The sequence below is a fragment of the Gadus chalcogrammus genome, chromosome 13, assembly GCF_026213295.1.
Source record: "Gadus chalcogrammus isolate NIFS_2021 chromosome 13, NIFS_Gcha_1.0, whole genome shotgun sequence".
Classification (NCBI taxonomy): Eukaryota; Metazoa; Chordata; class Actinopteri; order Gadiformes; family Gadidae; genus Gadus; species Gadus chalcogrammus.
In genome coordinates this window covers 8455311-8476734 of record NC_079424.1, presented here as the reverse complement: position 1 = coordinate 8476734, position 21424 = coordinate 8455311, and the positions used below count along the sequence as shown (strand labels likewise).

General features: G+C 45.4%; 1 protein-coding gene across 2 annotated transcripts in view; it reads left to right on the top strand.

The window, feature by feature from the left end:
* The first annotated feature begins 374 nt into the window (after nt 1-374).
* The window catches only part of mtss1 (MTSS I-BAR domain containing 1), a 21599-nt gene continuing 549 nt past the window's right edge, over nt 375-21424 (top strand). The window contains exons 1-14 of one of the 2 annotated variants that reach the window (XM_056605626.1): nt 375-1109; nt 6852-6913; nt 7194-7267; nt 10421-10505; nt 10725-10816; nt 11008-11082; nt 13324-13481; nt 13611-13718; nt 13841-13938; nt 14105-14180; nt 18101-18235; nt 18438-18576; nt 18735-18761; nt 19008-21424. The exon at nt 19008-21424 is cut by the window's right edge and continues 549 nt beyond it. In XM_056605626.1, the coding sequence (XP_056461601.1) occupies nt 1038-1109; nt 6852-6913; nt 7194-7267; nt 10421-10505; nt 10725-10816; nt 11008-11082; nt 13324-13481; nt 13611-13718; nt 13841-13938; nt 14105-14180; nt 18101-18235; nt 18438-18576; nt 18735-18761; nt 19008-20122 (2316 nt within the window). In that variant the 5' untranslated portion in view covers nt 375-1037 and the 3' untranslated portion in view covers nt 20123-21424. The remainder of the gene's footprint in view (nt 1110-6851; nt 6914-7193; nt 7268-10420; nt 10506-10724; nt 10817-11007; nt 11083-13323; nt 13482-13610; nt 13719-13840; nt 13939-14104; nt 14181-18100; nt 18236-18437; nt 18577-18734; nt 18762-19007) is intronic. The other variant, XM_056605627.1, reaches the window with a different exon arrangement.

Genomic DNA, 21424 nt, shown 5'->3' with positions numbered 1-21424 from the left:
GATAAGATAGGGTAAGTTAACGAACTGTACATTATTAAGCCCAGACGGGAAATTCTGTCTGTCCACCAAACCTTTTAAGATAAATATAAAGTCAGATCGCTCTGTTTCCATGGCGATGAAACGGTGTTCCTGCAAAGAGACTGTCTCCTCTGTCTCCATGACAACCAAACTGGTCACTGGGCGGTTGTATAAATCAGCAAAACAAACAGACACACGCACGCGATTTTGCATGCTATTGTATAATATATATTGTGTAATTGTGTGCAAACCTCAGGAGTTCCGGAGTTTCAACTGGGCCAATGTGGACCAGTGTGTTACACAATCAATACTTTTCATTACATTTAGTAAGTATTTAGCTCCGCCCTGGCGGGCTACCTCGGGATGGACTGGGAGCGTTGGATTTAGCCACATAGCAACACTCCGGTGTACGCGGACACATGCACGACTCCCGTAGAGGAACCGATTAAAGTAGAAAAAAATCTCAAGTAGGTGACATTGCTCGGTGGTATGTCGCAAAGACCTCATTGGTGAACACTGCGGCCAAAGGAGTTGTTTTTCTGGCGGATATCCCGCACCGCTGGCCGGGGACTCATTGATCAAGGACTCAGGTTATCGAGCCGACGTACTAGCTGTTGCTCCTTACCAAGCCACACAACTTCTGTTATCTCCCGACACAGCAGGTTAACTAAGTGACCCCCCAACCAACTAACTATCTTCCGGGCGTGGTGGAGGCATTCCCCGGGAAGCAGCGACGTGTGCGAACCATGAGGAGGTGTGCGAGGAAGGTTGGCCGGGCTGCCTCGGCTCGCTAGGCTAGCGGCCACGTATTGACTTTACCTCCCCGCCGACCTGGATCTCAATTTGGGAGTTTTTTCCCTCTCTATTTTTCACTGACTTGAGGGTATACTTTGCCCCCGGGATGTTGTAACTCGGTTCTGGTTCGACCTTTCCCAAAAAAAAGCTACCATTGACGGGGAGAGCAGTCATTCGCAACTCTGGTTTTGAAGACTTGGAAAGTTTGAGGCGAGTGGAGGAAAATGGATGCGGGTATAGAGAAGGAATGCGGGGCCCTGGGAGGACTGTTCCAGCTCATTATGACCGACATGAAGGTAACCATCAGCCCGCCCTCCGTCCCCACACACACGTACACGCACGCACACAACGCTAAAACCTTGCAAATATTATCATCATATTTTAATTTACTTTCATTTAAACGCACTATATTCCATTCTGTGTGAGTATGTAACTACTCATTAATGTGTAATTATTGGAGCACTTTATAAGAAACCACCTGAATAGTTGGTTATAACCCTTTCATTTTAAGATCTTATGTTGTGTCCTGTCGTTAATCCAACCATTCATCTACTGTTATAAACATAGATTGAGAGGTTTATGGATAGACCTCCGACCGGTAGTTGTCTATTTAAGAATCCGTTTTTAAGGATGCGTGTATGTTTTGTTTTTAATGGTTTGTTTTTTTGGATGTTTGTAAATTGTAGGTTTTTAAGGGTGTGTTTTTGTAAAGGTGTGTGTACTGTGTTTGTAAGGATGTGTATGTTTGGGGTTTTAGGGATGTGTGTGTTTGTAAGGGTGTGTGTGTTTGTGAGGATGTGTATTGGCTAAGGAAGAGTCGGGGTCGCTGGTGGGCAGCAGGGATGGGGTCGATGACGTTAGGGGAGCCGTTTGATGTTTATTTAGCTGTCTGTCTGACTGTCTGTCTGCGCCTGTCTGTCAGCCTCCATTTAACCACGGTCAGATGGTTAACATTAGCCAGCGCCAGGTAGACCGCCAGCCTGGAACCAATCTATCCGGTCAAGTTTCCCCGTGGGCGTGCAGGGGTCTTACCCCTAGACCAGGATGGGATTACGATGGCTAAAATGATTCAGTGTTTAACAGATTACCATTTCGTTAATAATTCTGTAGGAACCGTCCTTCAGGAAATGTTTATATTCCTAGTTTGACTCAATATTATGTGTAACCTGACATAGTTGGCTACCTGAAGTTAATGATAGGTATGTTTAAAAATGTGTGAAGAGTTTCACTTTGCAATCTATGATTGAGTCATTGGGTCTTGTATTACTGACATCGTTTTACTCAACATAAATATGTAAACTGGCATTGTGTTTGATACTTGACCTGGATGATCTGTTAGTTATGAATCTCTTTGATTAACAGTTTCCAGCTCTAGTGTGTCATGGAGGAAGTGGAGAAGAGAAGAAGTTGGTAGCGTGACTACAGCCGCTGTGCTTGTGACTCATGGCATGCTGGGCGCTCTGCACACAGGCTTTCATGTAGCCTGGCCAATTTAAATAAGGGTTTTATTCACCTTGTGTGGCTGTCACATAGGTTTTTCCCGAAGTCTGAGACACAGTCAGAAAGACATGTAGAGACTGTCAGACATACAGGTTGGGGTTCAGGTTAGGACAGAATGGTCCACGGTAGGCTTACTGACAGCTAGTCACACAGTCAGGAAGTCGGACAGACGTCTCATCTGTGTGTACTGTACTGTGTAGGTCAAACAGGACAAAATGAGCATCTACCCTGTGTCTGTGTCTGTGCCTGTCTATGTCTCTGCCTCATACTTGTGAAGCTCCTCACCAAACTAACAGATCTGGGTCAGTCTCTATGTTGTTGACGTTACCATGGTTACAGTATGGGGAAACCTAAACATTGGTTGAAAAACTGATCACTGGTAAGCCTGGTCATGCTAATCACAGGCATACACACAGACATTGACACAGACACAGACACAGAGACAGACGGACTGGCAAGTTGGAGGTTTTATCAGACGATTCAACAATGCATTACAAAATCGTTCTTTAACCATTCAAATGTCATAAACTTAACCTCAACATATATTATCCATAAAACCTCAATAACTTTATAAAAACACAAACCAACTCTCAGGATCACTATATAATTCATGCAACCATTCTTTTGTTTTTTAGGAAATGGCTCCCATGGTTAACTTTTAATCTGTTAAAGGTTTTGTTCTTTAATCCTCTGCCATGTCTAAATGAGGATGTTTTGTCTGCTGGTCTGTTTAGAAACTATTTATTAAACCGACTGCAGGGCCTTCGTATTGCAATTAGGGCAGAAACTGCAATAATACCTCTTATCATTAATCTAGGATTTACTGATAATCTAAGGCTGTTTCTAAGAATTGTTGTTTCCATTCTAGTGGCCATCAGAGCCATTCAGATGGGCACGAGTAGTAAATTCCAAACTCGAGTGATCGAAGGAATTCCTCAAGGATCAATCGAGTACTCGTTTAATCTAATCTATTTTTAGAATGCAACGCATCTGCAGCAGGAATAGGCCTGATGATGAACGGCAATATTACCAACCAAACATGTAATGCTTATTCTCCATCAAAACAGTCAAGAGTTATCAGAGTATTCATTATTTATTTTTGTAAACGTTCAAAACATTTTCCTTACAAAAATAAATATGCGTCTCACAATTTAAATCACGTCGAACCAAGGCCTGTAGCAGTTTAAAAAAACAAAAACGAAACAAGTAGCCTAACCATTGCAAATAATTTAAACTGCAAATAAAACGGCAGCAAATGGACTATGGAAATACTCAGCGTTGTGATCTTCTCTACACGGCCGGGATTAAAGCTGCGTCTTGCGGCGGTGAAAATAGCCGACACACTTGGTTGCTGCGGGTCTGCTTTCCCGAACTCACCGTTGTGTTTCAGGAGCATATGTTGCCGCATAGTACTTGTAGTACTCTGCTAGCTCGATTTCGCTTGGCATATTTTACATTTCACCTTATGATCTCCTATTTCTTTAAAGTATTTCAATTCTTCGCTGCGCTTTGCTTTAACCGCCATCTCTTAACTTTTTGAATTCTGGCGTGCCTGCATACGGCACGGAACGCGCCACACAAAATTTGATACATTTCATTTTCTTTGTGCCCACGGCATGCGTTAGTGGCGCTGTCATGCCAAATTTGTACCGGCTGCCAAATTTGTACCGGGCGCTGTCACGTTAAAATTGTACCGGGGGCGAAAATTGTAGATTAAAAAATGAAATACAATACAAATATAAATTAAAAACAAGTGTTATCGCTATCTATCATAATACAGATAGCGATCCGCTATCTGTATTATGTTATTTCGTCGTTTGGAAACATGTTTTCTGCATCGCGTCGTCTGTTGCCGGGCAGGTTGTCAGGATGTAAACAAACGATGACGTAGGCCGGTACAATTTTCGCCCCCGGTACAATTTTAACGTGACAGCGTGTCAACCATATGTAATCCATTCCAAACCTGCCTGGCAACAGATGATCGCGTCGTCCGTTGCCTGGCAAGTTGCAACGGACGATCGCGTCGAATGACGTGAAAGGTTCACAAACATTCGCGAACCTTCAAGCTCGTTCATTCGCACTTGTCCGTTATCTGTATTGTGCTATTTCGTCCTTGACCTGCTTTAAACACTCAATTTACTTGCTACATTTGATTAAACAATTAAATACAATACAAATATAAAGTAAAAACAAGTGTTATCTAGCGATCCGTTTTCTGTATTATGTTATTTTGTCTTTGGCAACGTGAGCGCGAATGTTTTTTTAAACCTGCCCGGCAACGGACAACCCTTACGTAATCAGTTGTCCGTTGCCTGGCATCGGACAACTGTTGACGTGCCTGGTATAAATTTGGCACACGGTACAAATTTGGCATGACAGCGCCGGACAGAAAATTGATAAATTTGCTTCAGAAAACTTTGTTTGTGTGTTTATATGCAAACTCGAGTTTGCCTGTCCACCAACCGAGTTCATTTGTAACGAGGAGTACTCGAGTAATCGATTCCTCACGCCCATCCCCAACCAATCATATCCTACACCATAAACAAATCCATTTGAGGGAGAGAGAAAAGGAGAGAGGGACCGGTAGACGAAGACACAGGAAAAGAGAGAGATGTAGACAGGAGATGGTTAAACGGAGAGACAGATCGAGATGGGTAAAGAGATAGATGGATAGACAGAGACGTCCAAGGTAGGGAAAGAAAGGCAGAGAGATGGATAGAAAAGCAGGGAGACGGATAGAAAGGCAGAGAGACGGATAGAGTCTGTTATTGATTATCGCTGAACTATGTTTGGAGTGACAATGTTAGACCTCTGTTTCTCTTTAGGTCTCGCTCTCTGTTGTGGCTCCGTGCCAGTTGTTGAATCTGATGACATTTACTAGTCACATAGTTGTGTGTGTGTGTCTTTCATGCGTTTGCGCATTCATGTCGGACATGATAGGACATAGAGCAGGCAAAGCAAAGCATGTAAAAGAAAAGGGCATTCATAATAACAGTTCAACTTTTGTTGTAAGGACCTTTTGTGTTAATATAGTGTTGTAGGAACCTCCGTGTGTTAATGTAGTGTGCTGCTGAGCTGTGTATTGTAGGGATCTGTATTTTAATATTATGTAGTTGGGATGCATGCCTGTCTGGCTGCTTCATTGCTCTCAAGGTGTGTGTTGGTGTGTGGGTTGGATCAGACTCATATACATAGCCTGGGCTGACGTAGTGATTGTAAATCCAACCCCAGCGATGATGACTCTGGCGTTTTTTGAACTGTGTTGTGTTCTGTTGGGTTCTGTTGTGTTGTGTAAAGCAGAGCAAAAGTAAAATATAGGATACCTCTCGACACAAGTTGTAATGATACATAATTACACGCACACACGCACCGACATTGTCTCTACAAGGTCAAGATTTTAACTGCAGGATTAGAGGAGAGTGCAGACAGACACAAGCTCACACGTCCACAAACCCACACAGGATATTTGCAGAAATGAATGGACCCCTTACGAAAAATAATTTCACTCCAACACCTGCTTCCTAATGACCTGTCTCCTTATTTACTGTCGAACCCCTACCTGCACCTGAATGGCCTCGCTCTGTATTCACTGTGTACCCCTACCTGCTCAATAACGACCTGTCCCTGTACTGTCTAACCCCTACCTGCTCCTTATAGACTGGTCTCTGCATTCATTGTCGGTAACCGTCCCCTGTTTTCAGCTCCAGCGCTGTGAGCTTGTTAGCAGCATTAGCTTAAGAGCTAGATAGCAGCTTTAGGCTAACAGGCTAATGTTATTATAGGTTACAGTGTGGTTATCCTCCTATATGCTGGGAGGACGTGGTCATACACATGTAACATGCTAACAGTTATTCAGACATGTGACAAGCTGAACGCTAAATATATATGGGGCAGCCATTGACGCCTGCTTTTATAGATTCTGCATCCGTGATTCTGTGCGTGGTATTCCTGTAGAGACCTACAGAATGGCGTACCTAAGCCTCAGGCTATTCGAAGCCCAGGTTTTTTGGTCAACAAGATGTGTGACATCAACCATGGAAAGAGTGGTAGTGGGGAATTTATAAGGACAGGGATAAAGAGTGCAGTCTCTCATGTTGTCCTACACTAAACTCTAACCCCTGATCCATTAGCTAATCTTCTGAGTTCCGACCACTTTCTGACCTTGAATTGATCTTGTCTGTTTTTTCTGTCAGTATGCCTGCCTTTCTTTCTGTGTGTCTGTCTGTCTGCTTGTCTGTCTGATCATCTGCCTGTCTGTCTGTTTGTGTGACTGACCATATACCTGACTGTCTGCGAACACATTAATGATTCATTTAACATCAGTGGATAATTTTATAGTCATATAATATGAAAATAACAATTGATGATGCAGTACTAACCAAACTTCAATTGACTAAACAAAAAAAAAACGCATCCTTGTGTTCGTACGGCCAAGACCAGAGCTGTGTGCACTCATGTCCCTCCGATGGGCCCTCTGTAGCAAGAGGTCATGATCCTACTGCTACTATATGATATTAATGAGTCTCTCCCGCCCTCAGGCCTCCTACCCTGCATGGGAGGACTTTGTAACCAAAGGAACCAAACTACAGTCCCAGCTCAGGTACACACACACACACACACACACACACACACACACACACACACACACACACACACACACACACACACACACACACACACACACACACACACACACACACACACACACACACACACTCTGAATAGATTCAGTGTGTGTATCGCTGGTGTTCGGTTACGTACTAAGCCTATAGAGTGCAACTGTCTCCTTTAGGTCTTCAAAATAAAAGCGCTCTGACCCCAGTTCTCTTTCCTGATATTGTATTTTAATTAAAAAACGTGTGCGCGTGTGTGGTTTTCAGGACCACGATCTTGGTGACGGGATCCTTCCTGGATGCTTTCCAAAAGGTAGCAGACATGGCAACCGGAACCAGAGGTATGAACACTGTGTGCATACGCATACAGCCACCATAGCCTGTTTGTGAGGCACAGGCGGGCAAGACGAAGACATAATGATAGCATAACAAGCAAAACGGTTTAAGAACAGTACAATAGTACAATTGTTAAGAATATAATTTGTGTTGTGCCCATGTTGGTGTAATAGGTGCTGGCTAGTGGGTAAGCCATGGTCACAGCAACACATCAAAGCAGAGAGGCCGCATTAGATGGGGCAGGGTAGACAAGGAGCTTGTAGAGAACTTCTAAACTAGTACCTATTGGCAGCAGAGGGAGTAGAGTGCCCAGCGACACTCCTAGGGGCCAATTGAGAGAGTAAAGAGAAGAGGGGTTTGAATTTGAATTCATCCACAAAGTCAGCCTTCATGATTGGAGGTGGCAGCTTGTTCCAGAGATAGGGTGCTCGATAAGGGAACTGTGCTTCCTGATGAGTTCTCTTGAACTTTTGGTATTGGTAGGAGGCTAGTTGTCGTTCTCAAGGGGCCGAGAAGGAATTATTACATTCGCTAGGTAGGACGGTGGTACTTTTTGTAGGGTTTCATAAGTAGTAGCACGTTGAAATCTTTCATGGCATCAGTTGGAAGCTGTTGGAGACATAGGAGTAATGTGGTCAAATTGTCGTGTGTGTGTGTGTGTGTGTGTGTGTGTGTGTGTGTGTGTGTGTGTGTGTGTGTGTGTGTGTGTGTGTGTGTGTGTGTGTGTGTGTGTGTGTGTGTGTGTGTGTGTGTGTGTGTGTGTGTGTGTGTGAAAATGGTTTGACAGGGGACTATCTAGCTCAGTCTGCTGCTAAATGGTATTTATATCATTATAGAGAGTGTGTGTGTGCGTCACGGCTAGGGCTGAACGATCTATCGTTTTCGACCGAAAATCGCGATCTTAAGCATTACGATTTTGGGATCGTCAAAGCTGCGGTTTTTTTTTTTTTTTTTTATATATAATTTTTTTTTTTTTTTTTTTTTTTTTTTTTTACAAAAGTGCAATTATTTTGATGCTGATGAGCCATTGAAGCAAGTTTACTTAAGAAAGAGGGCTCCCTTTTTATTTGACTTTTTTGGTTGTTGTTTTTTAGGTACTTGAATAAACAGTCTTGCATTTGAAATCTGTTGCCAGCAATTTCATTATTGCATTACCTTAATGGAATTCATTGGTTATATTAATTTATACTGAAACTTGATTTAAAGAAAATAAATCGTGGTTGAAATCGAAACCGCAATCTCTACCAGAAAAATCGCAATTTCAATTTTTTCTTAAAATCGTTCAGCCCTAGTCACGGCCACACCCTTTCTACAGAAGTCGTTTGCCTCAAACCTGCCCTGTCATGTCATCTCGCACTCCCACAAACACACACACACACATAAACTCACACACACCTAGAACGTCCGTCTGTCTGTTGGGACTTGTCAAACTACCCTCAGGCTACCAAGAACAGCTTGCATGTGATTCTGTGTGTGTGTGGGCAGGCATCTGTGTTTTTGTGTCTCCATGTGATTTCCACATCCCAGTCATGTGATGGCATACTTAAACTTCTCTAAATATCATGTGATCCCTGCATGTCCCTAGGTAGCCTGGTTTGCCCTTGTCTCAGTTCTCCCTGGTGCCAAGCGCTGTTAGCACTGTGAGGTCCTCCTGACCCAGTCTGTTAGCTTTGTCAGCTATCCCCACACTGCTCAGTTAGCCATGTTAGCGCTGGCGAAACATGCTCTTTTAGCCATGCTAGCATTGGCAGACAAACCATCGGCTAGCCTCAGTGTCAAGCTAGTATTCTCTTTAAACGTTGGCATATTGACCAAGCACATTCTGTGTGTGTGTGTGTGTGTGTGTGTGTGTGTGTGTGTGTGTGTGTGTGTGTGTGTGTGTGTGTGTGTGTGTGTGTGTGTGTGTGTGTGTGTGTGTGTGTGTGTGTGTGTGTGTGTGTGTGTGTGTGTGTGTGTGTGTGTCCGTCCCACCTGTTAAGGGGGTCTGTTTTGACAGCTGACCTATCTCTCTCTTCCTCTCTCTCTCTCTCTCAAAGTACTGTGTAGGTTGGCGTGCATGTGCTGAACAGGTTGAGCTGGTTGCCATGGCAATACCACAGTAACATCACATCTCATTTTCTGAATAATGTTGACAAGAATCTCACGTAGTACAACCACACCCACAGTACTAACCCTACTAGCTGGTTGTACTGGGAGCATGCTCAATCCCAGTCTTCCACTGGTGGACAGAGGTTGTCCACCAGTGTAGTGTGATATAATGTAAATAATACTCAAGGTTAGGGATTGGAATCATGTGACTAATGAGTCAGCTGTTTAATCAGTAACCGGATCAATAGAATGTCTTGTGATTGTCAGAAGAGAGTTGTCATGGAAATACACTGACTGGCACACACACTGTTGCCGTGTGTGTGCCTACAGAAAAAGGAGGGAAGTTGAATCATTTATATTTTTTAGGATGTGTTCTTCATAGCATAACGACACATTTCCCCTGTGCTCGATTGACATATCTATGCACGCAATCACACACACACACACACACCGCACACCGCACATTCTACGGCACACCCTCCTGATTGAACATAGGAACTTGTCTTTCAAAATACTTCAGGGATGTTGTGCCATAATTGTGTGTGCGTGTGTTTGAGAATCTGTGTGTGTGGTTTGAATATTTAAAGAGTTAATCTTGTGTATTGTGTAATAAAGTAAATGTCGACAGAAAAATTACAGATTGAGACACCATGCCTAAAAGGGATACAAGTTGCCTGTGGGTTGGTATTAGCCTGTCTTAACCATATTTAGACTTCGAATTAAAGATGTTTAATTTGAAGGAGGGTTCATTGGGTCAGCATTTTCCCTCCCATGGTTGCTTCCCTTGAGTTGCAGAGTTCCAGTAGCTTAGTTCCTGAATACATTCATTCTTTTGGTATAAAATGATCTGTGTGTTTGTAGACAAACTCAAATCTTGTTGTTGCTCAGGAAACATTGCAAGTCCCGAGAGGCAATTGGGCAAACATTACCAGGTCCGCATGACCTCTGCATTAGCACCGCAGCCCGCTGGTCTGGTGAACTGCTAGCAATGCTAAGTGTGTGTCAGCTCAGATGAAACAAGTTTACTTTTGAATTAAGTGTATTGTGTGTGTGTGTGCGTGTGCGCGCAGGGGCCACCAAGGAGATCGGTTCGGCACTGACCAGGATGTGCATGAGACACCGAAGCATCGAGTCTAAACTCAAACTCTTCACTACGTAAGTAGATATTATTCACTGTGTATATTAATAATATATAAACCCTTCACAACGTATTTTTATAATATTTAGCTCTTCGCCATCTATGTTTTAATCATTGATATACTTTTCACGCACACTCTCAAACAAGGCACACTATAGGCATTTACACATGCACTCATTCATTTGTTTCTCATGTTTTCCATCTTTTTTACTTTTTCTCTTTTTGATTCTGTTTAGTGCTCTCTCAGAGAGTCTCATCTCTCCGTTGGAGGGGAAGATGGAGGAGTGGAAGAAAGTGGCCAATCAGCTTGACAAAGACCACGCTAAAGGTATGCTTGCGCTAACACGATCCCTGACACTCTTTCTATATGTATCTATCGCTCTCTCTCGGTCTCTCTTGCTCTACCCTTCCAGGGTAATACAATATTTTCTGTCTCCTGTAACCAAGGTAACACGATGGTCTGTGTCCTTTAACCATGGTAAAATAATTCTCTGTGTGTCTTCTTAACCCTGGTAACAGAATATAAGAAGGCCCGGGCAGACATTAAGAAGAAGTCCTCTGACACCATCAAACTACAGAAGAAAGTCAAGAAAGGTAATACTACATAAATACTACATACATTCTACATAAATACAAGATAATTACTACATGAATTTTACATTTCTACATTAATACTACACAAATATTAGATGCATGCTACATGAACACGCATACTAAAATAGTACTCTCCTAGCTGGAGTGGATACTCTTAATTGTCATACACTTTTGTACTATTCTCATGGTTTCGTATAAAGAGCTCCTAAACACCTGGCTGGTTGTCATGACGATTCACAGGCCGCCGCCCGCAGCGTTGTGCTCCCGCCAGGTGATGTTGGCTAACCTGCCGTGGGCGGAGACTATCCCCATGGCAACCAGCCAACCCTAGGCCAAACCTTCTCCCATTGTTTGCCTAGACACACCCAGTCGTTGCCTGCCGTTGCTATCCCATAACCAAAACAGCTCAACAGGAAGCTATTGACCATATAAGGCAGGGCACAGCGTTTTATGGCCAACAGGGATAGAGACAATGAGATTACAATGAAAATGAAACTAACGCAATACAGATGCACATACACACACGCACACAAAGGGGAGGTCCCAGGTCTGTTAGGGTGAATTGATCAAAGCCGCCCCACCCTTGTCACCCTCGTTTGTATCTCTCACTTTCTCCGCTTTCTCTGTACCTCCCTCCCTGCCTGCCTGACTGACTCTCTCTCCTCTCTCGCTGCCTGTCTGTCTGTCGACCTGCCTGTCTCTCTACCTCTCTCCCCTCTCCCTGTCTGTCTGTCTGTCTGTCTCACTACTTCTCTCTGCCCTTTCTATCTTCCGGTCTGTCTGTCCCTCTACCTCTCTCTCCTCTCTACCGGTCTATCTTCCGGTCTGTCTGTCTCTCTACCTCTCTCCCCTCTCGCTGCCTGTCTGTCTGTCGACCTGTCTGTCTCTCTACCTCTCTCCCCTCTCGCTGCCTGTCTGTCTGTCGACCTGTCTGTCTCTCTACCTCTCTCCCCTCTCGCTGCCTGTCTGTCTGTCGACCTGTCTGTCTCTCTACCTCTCTCTTCTCTCCCTCTCTGGCTGTCTTTCTGTTTCACTACCTGTTTTCACTTTCACTACCTGTCTGTCTGTCTCTACCTCTCTCTCCTCTCTACCGGTCTGTCTTTCCGTCGGTCTGTCTCACTACCTCTCTCTGCCCTCTCTCCATGCATGTATGTGTCTCTTAGCCCTAGTTTAGATGTGATGGTGGTATTGTTTTATTACGCTTTAGATGAGAAAATTATAACACACACTCTGCACCCAGACTCCCAGCGACTTGTCTGGGTGCGAACACGGAAAGTCCCCAGTTAGGTTCTTTGGATAAAAGCAGCAGGGAGGGAGGGAGGCAGAAATAAGAGAGAGAGAGAGAGAGAGAGAGAGAGAGAGAGAGAGAGAGAGAGAGAGAGAGAGAGAGAGAGAGAGAGAGAGAGAGAGAGAGAGAGAGAGAGAGAGAGAGAGAGAGAGAGAGAGAGAGAGAGAGAGAGAGAGAGAGAGAGAGAGAGCGCAACCTCAGTGTATCATGTGATAGTCCTGGTCTAGCTCACATGCTAGTGTTGAAGTGAACAACCTACTAAATCACATCAGAGAGAGAGAGAGAGAGAGAGAGAGAGAGAGAGAGAGAGGTAGGGAGAGAGAGAGAGAGAGAGAGAGACTGTTAACCTAGTTCTTCACTCACACACACACCTATGGGCTGCTGTTGCGAGACCAGCTGACTATGTGTGGCTGCTGTTGGCGATGCGTTTTAGGCTGATACTCTGGTGACACCTACTGGTGGCTGCTGGTGTTGCACCCAGCAACTCGTTAAGTTAAATTCTAAAGAGATGGAAAATAAACATTAACATTGCCAAAGAACTTTTACTTGAATTAAAAGAAAAACAACAATGTTCGCCTAGTAAAGTAAGATAAAATCTATATTCCGGTATGACCCAAATACAAGATGAGTTTTCTTTCCTGGAAATGCATCCGGAAAAGTGGGGTCACCCCTCCATATCTCTCTCCTCTCTGGAAGTGTATGGACGGTAGAGCGTCCTGGACATGCTTATCCTCACGCTACAGCGTACAGTGGAAAAATAAATAAAGATCTGGCATAATATATATTTTAACGTAATTGACAACCGTGTGTGTGTGTGTGTGTGTGTGTGTGTGTGTGTGTGTGTGTGTGTGTGTGTGTGTGTGTGTGTGTGTGTGTGTGTGTGTGTGTGTGTGTGTGTGTGTGTGTGTGTGTGTGTGTGTGTGTGTGTGTGCGCGCTCAACGCGTGTGTGTAGGTAAGGATGAAGTGCGTCTGCAGCTTGACAGCGCCCTACAGGATGTGAGCGTGCGCTACAGTGTGCTTGAGGAAACGGAGAAGAGGGCCGTGTGTCGTGCACTGATTGAGGAGCGCGCACGTTACTGCAGCTTCATCAGCATGCTCAAACCTGTGCTGGTCAGTACTGTGTGTTTGTGCGTCGATGTCTCTATAATGTGTGTGTTACTGTTTTTATTGTGTGTGTGCACGCGCATGTGTGTGTGTGTGTGTGCATGTATAATATACATAATGTGTTTGTGTGCGCAGGACCATGAGATCAGCATGCTAGGGGAGGTGACTCACCTGCAGTCTATCCTAGAGGACCTGACTCACCTGACAGCTGACCCAACCCTGCTGCCACCGGCTAGCGAACAGGTACGCATACACCGTCAGCACACGCACTCTCTTCTCCCACACACACAGTCAGCTCTCCCTTTCCATCTCACTCTCACTCACACACACAAACACTTACAATTCCCTCTCTCTCTCTCTCGCAGGTGATTTTGGATCTGAAAGGTTCAGACTTTAATTATACCTACCAGACCCCCCCGGCGTCTCCAAGCAACAGTCTCTCCAGGAAGGGGAGTGTCAGCAGGTATCCCTCCTCAACCCTGCCTCTCCATTTAACTGTCTCTAGTCTCACATGTCTCATTCTCACCTGCCTCACCCTCGCTAGTCTCCCCCTCCTCACCTGTCTCTGGACAACAGTATCCATTGTTACAATGTGATGTAATCGGGTGTGTCTTCCCTGGTTTCCATAGTAACTACCACCTTGGTTCAGTCCGGCATGTCCCCTCTTTGGACTCCATCAGCTGCTCTGGGGACGGTAGCGCCCAGGTAACACACACACACAAATACATACACAAATACGCACCAGGGATGGAAATTAACATGTGAATTGTGAATTGTGTCACTTCACCCGCCACTGTGTCGGGTAATACTTTCAAGTCAGGTCCGATCAAATTTGCATATTTAATACATTCGTCATATGGCGCTGCAGTTCTACAACCATTACTGTCAACATCCGGCCCCCTTCTTCTTCTACGCCCCTTTTGCTGACCTGCCCCTTTTGCTGACCTGCGACTGTCAACAACCGAGATAATATACCGGTAACGGGGCTCTGAAGTCTCACGCGTGAGACCATAGCTGTGTTCGAAATCGTCCCCTATCCCGGATATAGTGCACTATATAGGGTGCTCGCCATTTTGTAGTGGTGTTCGAATTCTCAGTGGTTAATTTCATGCACAGTGGTTAATTTTAAGTGCACTTAAAATACCCCAAATTTGAGTGCACATACGATGTACCCTACATGTTACTCCGTATACCACAATGCAATGCGGTCGTGTTTTTCCGGAGGAGAAGAAGAAGCTGAATAACCGCGAAAACAAATACATTTAATGATGGAGTCTCCGGCTTCCGTATGGAAATGTCAACAATTTATTTGGGATTTAACATAGAAAATTTAACATTCAAAATTAATTAAAAAAAACTTGAACAAGGAAATGTAACATTCAACATCAATACAACCTCCAGCTTTCCTCGCGAGTCCCCGGTTTGTTTACATGATGTGGGCGCATCTGTCTGCGTCACACATATACCCGGCGCATTTACTCACGCAAATGATGTTTAGAAAAGTTCTGCGTAGTGTCCGAATTCTCGTTTGTTCGTTCCCAATATAGTGCACTATATCATGAACACTATATAGGGAATAGTGAGCGAGTGTATAGGGAATGATTTTGAACACAGCTCTTATGTCCATGCGTGAGACACAAGCAATTCGGAAGAAGACGATGGGTGTGTCGAATAGACGTCGTCATCGTCTTGCTGTCCCTGCCCGTTCTGTGTTTGAATCCATCTCAGGCGAAAATCGGATCCATGGAATCCAGGCTGCGTTGCAGCGCGAAATGAAATCGCTCACAAGGCAGCATGGCTATAGCCAGGCTATTTCGGAGGCGGGACACGTTCAGAATTCCATTCATAAATTAACAGACGTGAATTGTCTGGCTTGCTGAAATTTGAGAGGGGTTCTGGGAGTGTCGGATAACCGTTCTGCTGTTGGTGTGATGGCGCACACGTCGGACTCTCGTCTCTGGTATTTCTACAACGAGACTCGTAGTGGGGGTTATCGCAGCCATGGTTGAGAATGAATTGGGGGAAAGGAACTTTGGCTTTGACTCCCTGAAGTACATGAACCACGACATGGAGGAGAAGGGGATTGTTGGCCGCGAATGTATCCCGCTTGAGCCCTGCTTCCCACCGCCTAGGCAGCGGTCAGCGCTAATCACCGCCTCCTGAAGCCGAGGCGGTGGTCCATCGGCAGCGAGACTCCGGCGGGAGACGACCGCGGTCAACAATCCCTTGGCAATGGCTGAGATAACCCCCACTACGAGTCTCGTTGTAGAAATACCAGAGACGAGAGTCCGACGTGTTATGTGCCATCACACCAACAGCAGAACGGTTATCCAAATAACAAGGAAGTGCACAACACTTGCGTTACAGTCCTGGAGCTCTATATCTAAATAATATCATATAATACATAGATATCTATATCAAATAATACATATCATCACGGCCAAAAGCTGTGTGCACGTCCAGACGATATAATGAATCACAAAGGACTTCGTCGGGTTCTCCGAAATCTCTGGTTCTTCCACTTCCACATCAATCTGTAGTAGACAGAACCGCGCGCTGCCTGCTGCCTGCTGCCGGCGTGAGGCACCACCGCCCGGCTGCCCGCTGCCGGGCGGTGGTGCTTCGCGGCGGTGGTGCCTCGCGGCAACCGGCGGCAGGCAGCATGTCGCAGTTCATGTACTTCGATGTCGTTCTGCCATTGCATTCAAAATTCTGTAACTAGCCTGTTACTACGAACTAAGCAACTACCGTACACGTATTAGCATTTAGCACTAGCTCAATCACGACTCTTTCAGAATTCTTGTGGGTGGTTACGAACCAACAAAGTGGGCAGGGCCATGAATAATAGTTTGACAACGCTACGTCACAGTGTCACCTTATCCAGATCGGCTCATTTCTTCTGCCTTTTCCCTTTCATTGCCTATTGCATTCAGCAGACAAACTGCATAGATTTCAAACTTACCACAGCTCACAAACTTATTCAGACCTATGTTATTTAACAAACAATAGGAAAAATGTGATTTTAATGGCATGGGCTCTTTAAGAAGGTTCTCACCAGTCATTTGTCGCCTGGTCGCGATGTAGAGTTTTTTTTAAAAGTGGTTCACTAGCGTGCAATAGTTTGCAGTGTCCGAATTCTGAGAATTTAGTCAGCATTCAGATTTCTCAGAATTCTCTTGACACTGCAAATTAAAGCGCTACTACTAGTGAACTACTTTCAGTGTGACTGGAGAGAACTTCCTTAAATTAACCTTTTAATGCTAGATTTGCATGAACGCTTTTGTGTGAATCAGTTTGGTCCTCTTTCATGGGAGCCGGAAGTGGGAGATTCCAGATTCCTCAGATATATTTTCAGCATTGGACTGAATGCCACATAAATATATAATTATGTTTTTGCACGTTTGCAACGTCTAAAAGTTCAGGGTATAAAGTTCAAGTATATGCCTCTACTTGTATTGCTTAAGCTAATAGCCTTTTGAGGCAGTGTTTTTTCTGAATATTAGTGTTAAGGGCCAATAATGCTTACTATCATACGTTAGTTACCAGGTCTGTGGACACATTTGTATGCAGTCACATGTAAATAACATGTTATGATGGTGTAGCCATGCATGTTGTTTTATTATTAATATGTCAATTTGTTTTTTATTGAAAATACTTTGTAGAGATGAATTATCCCCAAACTTGTCATCGTAACACCTTTGAAATAAACATGACTTAACATGGCAGATACCTGTGTATTGTTTATCATATGCGGTAAGAGCGTAACGTTTTCAACTCAGTTTCTTGGTAGAACCTACTTACAGTGAAAATCACTTCTGATGGAAAAAAAGATGTGTACGAAAAACACTTTTCTTATTTATTGTTACTATTATATTGTTTAAATTGTACGCATATATTTAAAAAATACATAGCGTATAAAAAGTGGCTGGTAAAAAAGATGAGTGGCTGGTAGATTTTTAAATCTACCTGCCGCAGTGGCTTTTGGGCAGAAAAGTTAATTTCCATCTCTGATACGCACGTGCACAAGGACACGCACCCACGCACGTATAATCATGAGGCTGCGTCCGCACCATTGCAGACTCTCAGATGTGATGTGGAACCAACCAAAATAGTGTTGTGATTTCACAAGGTGCATTCTTTTTAAAGGTGACATATTATACCACCGGTTGTGAGTGTGATCAGCTGTTACAAGCCATTTTGAAAATCGGCCTCTTCTGACATCACAAGTGGGCGTGTCCACCTAGATGTGTGCTGGATAGATGAGCAACGTTTGCTACGGTCCACTGAGTAAGCTGGTAGACTGATCCACCCAGCACACATCTAGGTGGACACGCCCACGTGTGATGTCAGAAATGGCAGACTTTCATAACTGCTGGTAACGGCTAATCACACTCACACCTGGTGGTATAACATGTCACCTTTAAACCTCCGGCCTGTACCCTGCCCGACCGTACGTCTACAGCGAGGGGCGTGGATAACCACCGGGAGATCTCTACGCCTTGCGTCCGTCCTCGACCGACTGAGGGGGCGTGTGCGTGCGGGGGCGTGTGCGTGTGCGTCCTGACGGGTGTTACTCAGCCTGATAGTGTAACCCTTGTAACAGGTTGCGTTGTGTGTGTCCTCAGGATCTTGGGGGCGCAGTCGACCAGAGGGCTCGGGGGTCTGGGGTCATCGGAGGACCAGAGAATGGTTCCCTGGCCCCGCCCCCCCACTGCGCCTACAACCAGGAGAGGAGCAGGACCATGTCCACCTCTAGCAAGGTACATGGTTATGTTCAGTTCACGGCTTTGTTGAATACCCAATTCTGATTGGTCAGTTAAGGCATTCGATTGTCGATTATTTGTAATGGTGACGCATCCCCCTTGAATCACATTCTCTCTCTCTCTCGATGTAAATGTCAATCAACTGTATGCAACTTGTGTATCTTAAATATCTCTGTGTATGTGTCCTCTCTCTCTCCAGTCTTGCTCTGCCAGGGACCAGTTGTCTGGGTGTAACTCTGGCGCCCCCCGGAGCAGCAGAGACTCACTGCACTGCTCTAGTGGCTACAGCACCCAGACTACCACCCCCTCCTGCTCAGAGGACACCATACACACACATGGTAAACACGCGCACACGCACACATATTGGCTCTTGACATTAGTGCCGTGACCTGTCGGTCTGTCTGGGGATCTATCTGTCTGTTGGTTTACCTGTCTGTCTGTGGGTTTGTCTGGCTCTAGTTTTCTGTTTAAATTTCTTTAATCTTTTCTTTTCCAGCTTTAAAGATTGAGCCGCCTCTCTATGGTAGGTTCCTGTCTGTCTCTCTACCTGGTTGTCTGTCTGTCGGTCCACTTCTCCACCTGTCTGTCTTTCCGCCTCATTATCTCTCTGTCAGAATACCCCTCTGTGTAATTTTTTCTGTTTTCTGCCGATTTTAATTAAATGACCTCAAGTTTCCGTTTCCCTTTCCCTATCAGAAGAGAAACCATCTCTCTTGACCCTGTGCGTGCCTCTCCATCTCTCTCTCTGACTGTGTCTCTGGTCCCCCAGTCGACTACGAGTCCATCTCGCTCCACGGCGGCGATGCCGACTCCATCTCCCTCCACAGCCTGCGTCTCCACGGCAACAGCCAGTCCGACTTCGACCACCGGTCGGCGACCATGCCCCGCAACTCGGACCTGAGTCTGCAGTGCCGCAAGATGCTCCAGTCCAAACGGCCCTCCTCCACCGTGTCCCTGTTGGCTGAGCCGGAGCTAAGGGCGTCGCACACGGCCACCATCCGCAGGAAGCCCTCCTCCAAGCCGGCCTACCGCCGGGGCACCATCAGCGGGGCCCTGCCCATCCCCACCCCCACCCCCCAGGTCCCTCCCCTCAAGGCCCTGGGCGTCGCCGGGAGCGACGAGAACGTCTTCCTCCACCCGGCGGCGGTGGCCGGGCTCTCCCACAGCAAGCAGTACCACACCTCCACCCAGAGTCTGAGCGCCATGCCCCCGCCCTCACCCTACTACCAGCTGGTCCCGGGGCGCCTGCCCATCCCAGTCCCCGTCCCCACCGCACCTGTAGGGGGCAGCAGCACCCGGCTCAACCAGCCGCACGCGCAGACCGGAGCTCCCCCACAGCACCAACCGCAACCCCAACAACAACCACAGATCCACCACCATCAACAACAACAGATTCACCATCAACAACAACAGATCTACCAACAACAACAGATCTACCATCAACAACAACAACAACAACAACAACAACAGATCCACACTCCACAATCACCTCAACAACAGATCCATCAGCAACAGCTGTATCAAGTGGCCCATTCACAGCCGCAACCGCAACAACAACAACTGTTGTATCAACCACAACAACAACAACAACAACTGATGTATCAAAAACCTGAACAACCACAGGCCCACCAGCAGCATCAACAGCAGCTGGTCCAGCAGCCACCCAAATGTCCTGCCCCGCCTGCCCAGGAAGAGGCTTCTAATCCTGGGTACATTGTCAACTACCAGCCCCCTCCTCCGGCCCTGGGCCTGGAGGAGCCAAGTGCGGATGTAGTGGATGGAGGAGGGGGAAGCATGCAGGCTTGGATCAGAGGCGTGAAACTCAGACCGACCATGACCAATGACCGCTCGGCCCCTCTCCTGCCCCCGGCCAATCACAAGTGACCCGCAGAGATGGGCCGCTCAACCTTCTCTCAGAAGGTTGTCTTCAAACACACAACCGTGTCTTAGACACCGGGATTTTTAACGCGCTTCGTACGTTCAAATTTATTCTGAATCATCTGTTAAACGTTTCTTAAGTGTATTGTGCTTTTATTTCATTTTTAAGTTGTGATTTGTTTGGATGTTTGGCTTTAATTACTTTTATTTTTTTTTACCTTATGGCTTTTTTATTTTCCTTTGATTGTCTCTTTAAGTTGTTGCTTTTTTGTTGCTTTATCTTACACAATCAATGTTCTGTGGCACTGTGTCAGATGCTGATTGGTTGTCAGATGTGAGTTCTTCCTGATATATGGGTCAAGGCCATCCAGGATGGACCTGCTGTTTGAACTGGTGACTGTCCCGGGATGGCTGGGCGGAGCCTAGCTTAGTTACCAGTCACAACAAGAATGAGTGAGGAATCTGAATAATTAGGGAGGTTAAACCTATCGCTGTTAATGACCTATCAATCAGACGCCTAGATGACAATCAGTCTCTAGAAGCCTAGATGTCAATCAGACTCTAGAAGTCTAGATGTCATTAGACTCTAGATGTCTAGAAGTCAATCGTACTCTCGATGTCTAGAAGTCCATCGGACTCTGGAAGTCTAAAAATCCATCGGACTCTAGAAGTCGATCAGGCTCTAATCCGACTCAGCTTCAGATTTGTTGGGTGTGTGAGGGCAGTGAGGTTTTGCCATAGCAGGCTATGAGTGCTAACCTTGTCCTCTCACCGTAGTTACACCAGACTTATCCATTCTAAACCTTTAGATGCGAAAGGGGTGGGTATAGTATTGGTGGTGCTGACCGATAAATGCAGCCTGTAAATATGTCGGGTCAGGAGGAATAAATGGTAATGTACTATCAATCATCAATCAATTGATATTGGCTTCTGTTAACCAGAGCCGCAGAGATGCCATGCTGGATCCGTTTGTTTCTATTGATCAGTCGATCGAATGATGGCAGTCGTGTGTATATATTAGTGCTTTTGTTTCCCTAAAGAGATATCAATATATATGGATAGTATTTTGTTGATAATTGATTAGCGTTCGCTATAGAAGAGGCGTTAAGCAGAAGCCTATTTTTGTACAAAAGTCTGAAAAACAAGCCAAAAAACTAACTTTGAACAGCTGGAGTTTAACCAGTAGGGAGAGAACCAAAGACCGCACAGACGGGTTTGGGACCAGATGTCTGTTGCATCAGGATAATGTGATATTTTTGGGCTAGCTTTGGGATGTAAATCGATTTTGTGTTCTTTGCAATTTGGTTA